Source organism: Lontra canadensis, unplaced genomic scaffold (genome assembly GCF_010015895.1).
Source record: "Lontra canadensis isolate GAN:19392208 unplaced genomic scaffold, GSC_riverotter_1.0 scaffold2, whole genome shotgun sequence".
In the NCBI taxonomy this organism is placed as follows: domain Eukaryota; kingdom Metazoa; phylum Chordata; class Mammalia; order Carnivora; family Mustelidae; genus Lontra; species Lontra canadensis.
In genome coordinates this window covers 49,723,121-49,735,669 of record NW_022630996.1, presented here as the reverse complement: position 1 = coordinate 49,735,669, position 12,549 = coordinate 49,723,121, and the positions used below count along the sequence as shown (strand labels likewise).

Below are 12,549 nucleotides of genomic sequence, written 5' to 3'. Positions count from 1 at the left end.
TCCATTTCTTTGGAAAAAAAATGGTATTTTGATAGGGATTGTGTTAAATTGTGTGGATTGCTTTAGGTAGCATAGGCATTTTCACAATATTTGTTCTTCCAATCCATGAGCATGGAAATGTTTTCCATTTCTTTGTGTCTTCCTCAATTTCTTTCATGGGTACTTTATAGTCTTCTGAGTATAGGTTCTTTGCCTCTTTGGTTAGGTTTATTCCTAGGTATCTTATGGTTTTGGGTGCAATTGTAAATGGGATTGACTCCTTAATTTCTCTTTCTTCTGTCTTGTTGGTGTATAGAAATGCAACTGATTTCTGGGCTTTGATTTTATATCCTAGTGTCCACTTTTCTTAAAGATATGAGGGTATATCAACTCAGCATATAGCCCATTATCTCTATTCTGAGCTGTAAATTGTGGCTTCCAGGCATTACTTAGGTGCTGTACATCTTATTTTAGCTCTAACAAGAATTTGGTATCATTGTCCTCACATTCAGATGAAGACACTAGAGGTCACAGGTGTTTGGCATGGGGAAGAGGTCCAGTAGTTGGTTAGTAACTGTGTGAACATACAGGATCAGGCTACCTGAGTTTAATCTAGGCTCAGTTACTTCAAACTCTGTGACCTGGAGACAGTTTCATAACCCAAGTCTCAGTTTCACTGAAAGGACAAAATAATACCAGTCTCATATGGTATTATTATAAAGATTAATAAGCTCTAATATATGGAAACTTGCTGGTATACAGTATGTGCCCAGTAAGTATCACATATTATTACTAAAGAAATTATTTAAAGTCACTTAGATGGTAGGAAGGATATTAGTGACAGTACCCCACGTCATCTTACTCTTCTTTTCCTTTCTAATCAAGGCAAGAAATGTATACATGAAAGTGGCTAGTATTAAGGTGGTTTTAACGATTTCAAGAAGGTCAAGACATAGAGGAAAACTTCAAGGAAGGGCAAAAATTGCACAGTTTGGGTCAAGAGGCCCCAACATAAAATAAGATTACTTAAAAGTCACATTAGTATATTTTTAAGATGAGAATGCAAAGGGAATTCATCTTTCCTGGACTCTTCTTTGCACAGTATTTACCTAAATCCTTTACTAATTATTAACCTTGAACATAAGAACAACAAGTATTTTTAGAAGAACTCCGTAGTGATCCTTCCTGAGTATGCACTTGTCACTTTTCCTACTTAACATGTTAAATATTTAACCTCCCAACATTTACACCTATAAGCACTGTTGTTTAAAAAGTTTGTTCCCTTTATTTTTTCATTCAAGTTCCTGTGATACTTTAATTAAATCCCATTGTGCTACTTAATGTATCTGACTTTCTTTTCTAGTTCTTTATTTCCTAACTTATATTCCCAACTAAAGGCAGAGTCTGTCTGATGTCTTATTATGTTGGCCAATATCCCCAATACAAGGCCAGAAACAAATCATTAATTACTCTGAAATGAATGGTCTTAGTGGTCCTGTAACTCTAGTTGGAACTGACATCGATTCTATTAACTAAAAATTAATTTTAAACGATTCCTAATAAGATAATTTCAACATTTTAAAGTTTGATACTAGTAACGTCTATCCATTTTTACAATTACTTTGCTGCTTTTTGCAATGTGAGGGTTTGGGTTTTGTTGTTTTCTTTTTAATGATAAATCTTACTGGTATTTGCTATAACTCTTAAATGTTGCCTCATACTGGAGCTTTTGGAAAAGTAACAGTGTAGTTAACCCTGACATTGTGAGGTTTTAATGGATTCAATGAAATTTGCCCATTAGAGAGCAAGCAGCAGCAGAACAGGAAGGGAGAAAAGCTCTTTTTCTCTTCTTTTCAGTGAGAAATATTAAGCATTTCCTTTGGTCTTGATTAACTGTTAGATCAATTTATGTACTTCAAACTATTTTTTTGGCCTAAGGAAATATGTTCTCTGGCCTTTTGAAATTGTTACATTCAGAGGCCAAACTTTTGGCCTCTTCTTTAAAAGCGGTGTGTTTCAGGTTCTGCAAAGGCAAGAACTTGGCATAAGATTACAGTGTGACACATGCACTGATTTACCAGAAAATAGACTTCAGCATGAACATGTGTTATATGTGAGGCTTTGCTCAAACTGAGAGAAAATCTTATTATTGGTAAATCTCGTTTTTCACCAAGCCAGATTATCTTTGGCACAATAAAAATCTAATGAAATAAGTCTTAAAAGGAATGTCAAAGTCCATTTCGTTTAATGATTTCTCTTATTTAAATAGTGAAGGTTAAAAAATAGATAAGAAAACTGGAAATATATTGTAATTGTATTGAAAAAGTTATATTTTATAACAAGATAGTCTACAGGATCTGGGAAACACTGCTAATAATTAAAGTTACCATTTATTGAACTACTGCTGAACTGCTGTATGCCAGGAACTTCACATATATTCTCATTATTTTTCATAATAACCTGGCAAGATGGTTTTTTGCTGTTTGTTTTCAGTTACCAGTTCAAATATTGGAACATAGGCTCAGAGAGCCTACACATTTAGTAAGTTGCAGAACTAAGATTTGAACTTAATTCTGTCATTTACCAATATTAAATGAAATGATATTTGAGAGTGCTTAGGAAAATTCTAAGTAAGTACACAGTGGCTGTTATTACTCTTCAGAGATGTTGCCTCCTAGACTAGACACACACAAGCGGGTACACACATCCACACACATGTGCAATGAAGAAGAGAGATGGGAGGGGAGGAGAGAAAGCCTTACAACCTGCTACCTCCAGAGGCATCCCTCCATGACATCAGACTTTCCCTTACATACACAACCCACAAGCAGTTAGAAGATAATAATGAAGAATAAACCACTTTAGAAGATGGAATATGTAGGAATAATCATAAAAATTAATGTTCAAATCTGTTTTGAGAACAACTTTAAAATACTCTGGTGGGACAAAAAAATGCAGATTTGAACAGAAGGAAACACATACGTGTTCTTTGATAGATGATTCAAAATCATAAATATGTTAATTCTCCATGAGTTGCAGCCATCAAAGGAAATGAAATCTTTCCATTTGCAATGACATTGATGGAACTAGAGGGTATTATGTTAAGTGAAATAAGTCAATCGAAGACAAACAATTATCATATGGTCTTGTTGTTATGTGAAATTTAAGAAACAAAACAGGATCATAGGGGAAGAGAGGAAAAAATAAAACAAGATAAAAGTAGAGAAGGAGACAAACCATAAGAAACTTTTAATCATAGGAAACAAACTGAGGGTTGCTGGAGGGAAAGGGGTGACTGGGTGATGGACATTAGGAGGGGACGTGATGCAGTGAGCACTGGATATTATACAAGACTGATGAATCACAGACCTGTAACCCTGACACCAGTAATTATATAAATAAATAAATATAAAAACAAACAAACAAACAAAAAAAAACAAAATAAATCCACCTTTAAAAAAAAAGTGATACCAACACTTTGGAAAAAAAATTCTCCATGAGTTGATTTATAAATTTAACAAGCTTCTAGTAACAATACTAACTGCTTTGTACTCTAAGCTAGACAGGAGGATTCTAAACTTAAAGGAAATATAATTCATAATAAGGCTGATGGTTGATTCTTTCTCCTCACCACTACAAGTTCACTGTTTAGATCTATATATAGATACTTAAATCTTTTTTACAGTTTATGTTCTGAGGAACCTTATTCTCATAAGTAAAGGAATAGGAGCGGGAAGAGGTTTTTGTTTTTTTTTTTTTTTTGATATTTACATTTTATTAGTGTTATTATTTGACATAATTATATACAAAAAATTAGCAATGTTAATTAATGCTGCACTAATGCAATCATAATTACTTCCATTTATTCTAGAACATAGTGAATTTATAAATTTATTTATTTGGAATTTGAGTGACTTATTGGATTCACATTTTTTTAAAATTTTTTTTTCAGTGTTCCAAAATTCATTGTTTATGCACCACACCCAGTGCTCCATGCAATACGTACCCTCCTTAATACCCACCACCAGGCTCACCTAACCCCCAACCCCTCCCCTCCAAAACCCTCAGTTTGTTTCTCAGAGTCCACAGTCTCTCATGGTTTGTCTCCCCTCCGACTTCCCCCAACTCACTTCTCTTCATCTCCCAAAGTCCTCTGTGTTATTCCTTGTGCTCTTTCAGAAAGTGTTTGATTTTCTGTTTCTAGAATTGCTATTCTTCTTTTCGATCTCCGGCTGGATTTGTAGGTGTTTGCAATCTTTAGATAAGCTATCTAGCTGATCTCCTGCTACCTGATGTAGTCTCAGCCTGCTACTTCTCCGCCATCTTGACTCCTCCCTGGGAAGAGTTTTTATAGTGTCACGATGCAGTTCTTTAAAAACTCTTAAGTTATATGCCAGAAATCATAATGAACTTATCACCAATGATTTTTAATAAATTATTTTATTATTTTTTATAAATTAATTATTTGTAATTATTTTTAGCAATCTGTCCACTGATTTGGAAACCACTCATTGACAAAGGATTATTTACTTAGTACTAACGGGCAACAATATTTTAGATTGTGTCTTCGTGAGGTATATAGAGATTTTCCATGATAGTCCTTTGAAATCAGTTATTTGGGTAACTACTTACTATTATCATTGCTTTTCCCTTTTCTCCATAGTTGCATTACAGTCCTCCCCAGCTGACAGAAATGAAGTCCAGGAAAACTGCCGAACCAAATTCAGAGAAGGCCTGCATTTGCAAGAAGGAGAATTCTTACTACAGGTAAATTCTGGTAAATAGAGTTTCTCATAATAAAGACATGGTAAATGAAAGATTAATGAATCAGTCTTTTAGTTACTCCCTTTATTTAGAACTCACCCAGTGTTTCATGTCACTTTATCCTAACTGCAATAGTGGTGTAATGCTAGTATATGAAAAAATGTAATTGTATCAAATAGATTAGAAGTCTACTTACCAATTTCCCTGTTCTATTTCTTTAACTAGCAAGACCTCCTAGATTATTTTAAAGGTTCTCATTTAAGACATTGAATTTATATATGCTTTTTCAGGAGCAAAGCTTTATTAAAGGAGTTAATTGTATTTAATAGTTCAAAATTGTTCTTAACCTGAATTTTATTTTTCAATGCATTTTGTAACTATATTGTCTCTTAGCTATGGGGTCTGTCTTATCAACATGCTAAAGATTTTCTCAATAACTAGAAGCCCTAATTTTTGCTTTAGAACTCAGAGAATATTTTAATTTTTTTAATTTTTAAAAATATATTTTAATTTTTTATGCTCTATTTCTTGAAACAAATATGATGCTTGATTCTGAACTAAAATTCTCAGGTATTTACTTTATTGAAAAAAAGATAGAATGGAGATATGTGCTGTGATATATGCTATTACTCTTATGTGATCATTTTTGGTTCCACCCAGTGAATGGAGTGAAGAACCTAATTTGCCATCGTGACAAAAGTAGCCACAACTTTTAGTAACTCCATTGATGCTGAAAATGCTTATGTGTAACCCCAACAATTTGTAACATTTTTTTATTATTTTTGTAATCGTGAAAATTAATTCTTGTCCTCATTAGGTTAAACAAATTAAATATATTCAAGCATGAGTCTTCTTTCTATCCCTGGCTGAGGATTTTTAAGCATATAATAGCTCGAAACATAAAGACTCTTATTCAGGTCATAGGAAAACATTTTTATAATAGCTGCTTTATGTGATTAAACACACACCTTGGGTTATAAAGTAATAAGGAAGTCCTTTATTTCAAGTGAAAATAAACAAATATGGAATGCTAAGCATTTGGTAAAGCTGTTTAAATTATGGGCCAATGATTTTTTTCCCTCCTAGAATATTTAGGCAAATTATAAACATATTCTATGTCAAGGACAGAGAATAAAAATATGCTAATGCAAGACTAGTGTCTTTTTTAATTATCTAAAAATTGGAAACATCTAGGTATTTAAAATAAGTGCATCTGTTATGAATTATATTGGTTATCACTTGTAAATTGGTTTCCAATAGGAAGCATCGCATATTATGTGATTTGCTAGGACCATGGTTGGCTGGATCTCTTCTGGAAGAGATGATCAGAAACACTGTAGACATATGAAAATGGCATATTTCATTACATGCAGTTGCCATAATGGCATCTAACTTCATACTTTCAACACATGATTATCAACTGAGTATCCCTGATACTTAGAGAATGTTTCCAGAGATACAGTATACCACTTGCATTAAACTTTAGATGACAAGTCATTTCCTTTAGTTTTAACAGAGGAGGTACATGACGAAAATGTTAGAGTTTTATTAAGAACTTAAAATACTTTCAAGCTTAGCTTAAATTTATTGCTATTATATAAAGAATAAAAATGAAAATAAAAAGACTTTTGTATCTTTTCGTTATCCACTATTTATTTTAGTCATTTTCATTTATTTAACCATGTTCTGCCCAGTGCTGTTTACTGCTGTGCCTAGCAGAATCCACAGCTTCGTTTTTGAGTTAACAGCAGTTGAAACTGTAAATAACACTATCAGTTGCAGTTTATTTCTCTTATATTAAATAGTAAGTGAGCCTCATCATGACGTTCAGCTAAGTAGGGCACATCTTTTTGACTAAGACTAAAGAATGATAATCTCTTTAATATGTAATGACCATATTCTTTCTGTTCATTTACTAATAATTCAATATAAGTAATAACCTTGTTCCATATGGTGTTTAAGATCATTTGAGATATACATAAAATTGGTGTATGTATATTCTTTTTAAAGGCTTTTTGGTTAATTTCTGACAATTAACATTTGTCTAAAAGTGTGCAGTATTGTACCTTAAATTATCTTTGTGCTTTCTGGCATGATGAGCTTATAGGAAAGTACTAAATTCATTTGACTATTTGAACAAGAATCACACTTCACAAAATAAAATGCAGAGACGCCTGGGTGGCTCAGTCGTTAAGCATCTGCCTTCAGCTCAGGTCATGATCCCAGGGCCCTGAGATCGAGGCCCGCATCGGGCTCCCTGCTTTGTGGGAGGCCTGCTTCTCCCTCTCCCACTCCCACTACTTGTGTTCCCTGTCTTGCTCTCTCTCTGTCAAATAGATAAATAAAATTTAAAATTAATAATAAAATAAAATGCATACAATCAGGGGCTACTCTTCTCTACAAAGAAGATATTTTCAGAAGGAAAAAATACAAAAATGGGTGTAACTGTTACTGCCAACTGAAATTTAAGACAATTTCATTGTGAAGGTGTTAATTATTAAAGACTTGAGTTTCCGGTGGGTGCCACAACCATTCATCCTGGGGGGACTCACCAAGTACTACATTTATAACTGCTGAAAATCCAAGGCAGGAGGAAGAAGAAACCAATTTTTTATTGAAGTTACTGTGATTGAGCATGAAGTTGAGCTGTAAGCTTTTCCTTCTCTAAATCAAAAGGTATGAATAGATTCCTCTCATTCCACAGTAGATGGGTATGTTTGTGTTTATGAGATGTAATCATTTTAACCATTTCGAAGAGAAGAGTTTCCAGCAGTAAAAATAATAGCCTTAACTGAAGTCACTATTTATGAGTGGCAACATTGTTATTTAGTCACATCACTAATTTTACAGTTTTTTTCCTTGTAGGCTCTGAATGGCTTTGTGCTGGTTGTAACCACAGATGCTTTGGTTTTCTATGCTTCTTCTACCATACAAGATTACTTAGGGTTTCAGCAGGTAAGCATCTTTTTCTCAAGCCATGTGAAAAAAATTTTTTCCAGAAAATTAACTCTCCTTTTTATGTATCATATGTTTTACAGATATGAATGATAATTTGTATATATAAAATATCAATTAAAATATGCTGTAGAATAAAATTATATATTTGTAGCTGATAATTTTTATATTATTAATAATTTTCTTAAATATTTATGAGATTCATGGATATTATGTTTCATATATATAAGAAACTTTCATGTTAGGGGCAGATAGGCTCTGGATGGGCGGGGCGGGGGAGAAGGCTGGCAGACAAGAGAATATTTGCTGTCACACTGGTTACGGATACCAGAGGGCATGTGGCCTCAATGAAATGAGTGAGGTCATATGTAAAGGTGCAGGTAAAAATATCATGGCTCATACCTTTCATTCTGACTTAAGCTGATTAGGGAAGCTTTCCTGAAGGAAGTGGTATTTAAGCTAACCAATTGAAAGCATAAGATTCAGATGGGTAGACAGTTGTAACAAGAACAACAGGAAAGAAAGGATATAAGTATTGTAAACAGTAGACTGGAAAACTTGAAGAGATGAACGTGTTTGGTTTGTTTAATGTTATTGAATAAATGGTGCATATATGGAGTGGTAAGGTATGTGTTGTATTTAAAGGACAAGAACATCTAATCTGAGAACAGTTTTTGTAAGTACACCTGAGTGCTAGCTATTCTTACATATCAGTTATTTTTTAAATTCTAATGTGTGTAAGACTCATTTGAAGAACTTCATATAAAACTCTAAAATCTTTGGGCCTCACTTCCAGATATTCTGATTTGGTATGTTGGAGTGGGGCCTATGATTTTGTATTTCTGACAAGGTCACAGGTAATGCCAAAGCTGCTGGTTTAAATAGCAGTGTCTACTATGATATATAGTCTGATGTTTATAAACTATCTGATATACACAGTAGAAACCTACAAGAGTTTTTGTTAAGGGAATGTGTGTGCTGCAGTCTGTGTTTTAGATGAGGACTCTGGCAATTGGGTAATGGGTAGCATCGAGATGGTTTAATGCTAGATTAAGTTCACGGGGAGGTTTGAGTCTAGATGGCTAAACTAGGTAGATAGTAGAACCTGGCCTGCTACAAAGCCTGACTTGCTGAGAGGCAAGAGGTGCAGGAGGGTTTCTGAGCTTGTCAAGGCATAATCCATCACTCTTCTGGAGTCTACCAGAAATAAAAATTTAATATAAAGAAAATCATTAGAGGACAGTTAAAGAAATACATAATACTTCTAAGCTTCAGAGAAGTTTAAGATGACTGGATTTTCAGACAAAGTTTTGTGAAAGAAATAGGATTTAGAAGAAGTTAAAAATAGAGCTGCCCTACAACCCAGCAATTGCACTACTTGGTATTTACCCCAAAGATACAAATGTCATGTCTGAAGGGCCACATGCACCCCAGTGTTTATAGCAGCAATGTCCACAGTAGCCACATGGTGGAAAGAGCCCAGATGTCCATTGACAGATGAATGGATAAAGAAGATGTGGTATATATATATATACAAAGGAATAGTACTCAGCCATCAGAAAGGATGAATACTTAGATTGACATTGACGTGGTTGGAACTGGAGCATAACATGCTGTGGGAAATAAGTCAATCAGAGAAAGACAATTTATCATATGTTTTACTCATACATAGAACATAAGAAACAGTGCAAAGGATCATAAGGGAATGGAGGAAAAACTGAATGGGAAGTCATCAGAGAGGGAGACAAACCATGAGAAACTCTCTTAATCATAGGAAACAAACTGAGGGTTGCTGGAGGGGTGGTGGGTAGGGGGATGGGGTAACTGGATGATGAACATTAAGGAGGGCACGTGATGAGCACTGGGCGTTGTATGCATGTGATGAATTATTGAACTCTACATCTGAAACTAATGATGTACTATATGCTACCTAATTGAATTTAAATTTTAAAAATAGGTATTTTTAAAATATATAAAATATATATATTATATATATATTTAATATATGTTATATAATATATATTATATATTATTTATAAATGTATTATTTATATATAAAATATATATTTTTTATCAATAAATGGATAAAAAATGAGAAGTTAATGTGTTGCAAGTAAGGAATAAGGAGGTGACCTACTTGACTGAAAAGCATTCAGGTAAGGAAGTGATAGCAGATAACTTTTGGCTGACCAGTCACAGTGCTCCCCTCTCTCTGGCTGTTCCCATCAAGATGTCTGGAGAGCTTTGTGACCATTTGATGTGCGTTCCTCACCATTGACAAGCACCCAATAATCTAGCTACATTTTGAAATTAATTTAGTAAGCTACATTGTTTTAATCAGTACTTTAAAAAAGTTTCCTGGTATCTTTTTCTTTAGTCTGATGTCATACATCAGAGCGTATATGAACTTATTCACACTGAAGACCGAGGTGAGTTTCAGCGTCAGCTACACTGGACATTAAACCCTTCACCGTGTACAGACTCTGGACAAAGAATTGATGGTAAGAATGCAAAGGAAGAGCGGTGATTTTAAAAGATTTATTTATTTTTTCTAGAGACAGCGTGCCAGTTGGGGGAGAGGCAGAGGGGGAGAGAGAGAGAGTAGACTCCCTGCTGAGCATAGAGCTGGACACATGGCTTGATCTCACACCCTGAGACCACGACCTGAGCCGGTATCAAGAGCCGGACACTTAACGGGACTGAGTCATGCAGTCGCCCCTCTCAGTAGTATATTTTATAAAAATCACTTATACTATTGAGAGAGATTGGAAGAAATGTATAAGGTTGATACTCAAGTATGTATAAATTGTTCTGTCTATAAAATGGACCAAATACAAAAGCAAACTAGAATGTGCAAGTATACAAAAACTTTTCTCAGTGCAATGCTTTTACTTTAATTTTTTATTGAAGTATAACTACCATACATACAATGCTTTTAGAAGTCTCTGAAAGTCTTAAGATGAAAGGCATTGGAAAATATGGATATTGTTGACAATAGAAATAAAAACAAAACTGAATAAAGTTCTGTGCAGTAAAAGTGATACTCCGTACATTTTGGTTTCTTTTCATTGGCTATTCTTCTGAAAACTTGTGATTATTCATTTTTGTATTCAGAATAGAATCCAGTTTAGAAATTAACACAGATTTCAGCTATCCAAACACTTGATTATACAGCAAAATGACATGTAAATTTATGTTGGTATTATTTCTACAGAGGCTAATGGCCTGCCACAAACAGTAGGCTGTTATACCCCAGACCAGCTTCCTCCAGAAAACTCTTCCTTTATGGAAAGGAGCTTTGTGTGCCGACTAAGATGTCTGCTGGACAATTCATCTGGTTTTCTGGTAAGGTACAAAATCTTATGATACTGGCAATTACTATTAAGTTTCCAAAAGCAAAAAAGGAAACCGAAACCATTTTCTTTGGTTAGATTTGAGTTTGGTTTTTAAAACTCCTTTATAAAATAATTTCATGATGGAAAGCAACTTAGATTACTTTTTTCAGATTTCTAGTGTCTTCCATATCTCAAAATCTCAATCGTTGGGGATGTAGTAACAAAGACTAAGTGAAATAATGTAGAACCTTGTATTTTGCCTATTTTTAAGACTTTTTATTGTATAAGACCGAGAAGTTTGTAGCCCTGTTTAGCAGCAGGTGCTTACTCTCTTTGGATTTAGTCCTTGCCAGACAGAAAAATCACCATGGCCTTCTCTACACAGCTGCAGTAACTGGCATCTAGAAAAATGGTTGTATATTCGTGGTTGCAAGATTGCCATACGGTGTGAGCTGCCGGCGTGCAGCCTGAACCGCGTCATCAGAGAGCCGCTGCAGCGGGATACTGGCAGTGGGAGTGGTCTTTGTCTTTAAGACAGTGCTCTCCACTGGGTGCAGGAGAAGACAACAGCAAGTGTGATGCATATTACTTTTGTGAATTATCAGGAATTTGAGATCTCTAGTAAAGTCTTAAACATTAGCAAAAAGTGATTTTGGTGATGTGTTTATTTCTGAAGATAATTTGGCTGACCCAAAGGTACAGTTGTGCTTGGAGATAGTTTTCTTAGATCAGTTAACAGATTCTTCTCAGATGGAATTTGTAGCATCGGGTCTTGTCTTCTTTGTGTTGCTATCGTATACTGAGGTCAGAATCATTCGTTAGCCTGGTTAATACATTTTTAAACAACTAAACGGATCAAGTTCCCATTTAAATTATTTTTGTTTCCTCTGTCTTCTAAAAGTACCCTTTAACTGTCAATAGAGTTCTGGATTCTTGGTGTGATTTTTTATTATTCATTGTAGTGTTTTAATAAAATTACATTTTTATCTCTACATAAAAGTTTACCATGCGTTATGAAATAGACAGTGAGCTCTGGACTATAGCTTATCTGACTTTGAAAATTAATGTGTACTTGATGACTTTATCACCATTCATTCATTGAGGAACAACGTACTGAATGCCAAGTGTGCGGGGACTATGCTAAGTGTAAAGGGCAGGGCAGTTGTGAGCTCGGAAAATGACAGGTGATTTTGTTGTGGCAGTTCCCTCGTCGGCCCTTTTTGGATAGTGTTCGGACTACCTTTGGGGATAGTTGTAACGGGCTTCGTGTGGAGGAAGTCATTTATGACAGCATTAGTCAGCCTCAGGAACTTCTACGGAATCACCAAGAATACTGGAAATGGCCATGATTGGGCCTTTTGAAATGAACAGGTTTTTTTTTTTAAGATTTTATTTATTTATTTGACAGAGATCACAAGTAGGCAGAGAGGCAGGCAGAGAAAGAGGAGGAAGAAGGCTCCCTGCGGAGCAGAGAGCCCGATGCGGGGCTGGATCCCAAGACCCTGGGATCATGACC

General features: G+C 34.8%; 1 protein-coding gene across 3 annotated transcripts in view; it reads left to right on the top strand.

Moving 5' to 3' along the window:
- AHR (aryl hydrocarbon receptor) overlaps positions 1–12,549 on the top strand; it is a 55,223-nt gene that overhangs the window by 23,952 nt on the left and 18,722 nt on the right. For all 3 annotated transcript variants that reach the window (XM_032873845.1, XM_032873852.1, XM_032873862.1), the window contains exons 3-6: positions 4,643–4,746; positions 7,609–7,698; positions 10,076–10,199; positions 10,913–11,043. In XM_032873845.1, coding sequence (XP_032729736.1) covers positions 4,643–4,746; positions 7,609–7,698; positions 10,076–10,199; positions 10,913–11,043 — 449 coding nt within the window. The remainder of the gene's footprint in view (positions 1–4,642; positions 4,747–7,608; positions 7,699–10,075; positions 10,200–10,912; positions 11,044–12,549) is intronic.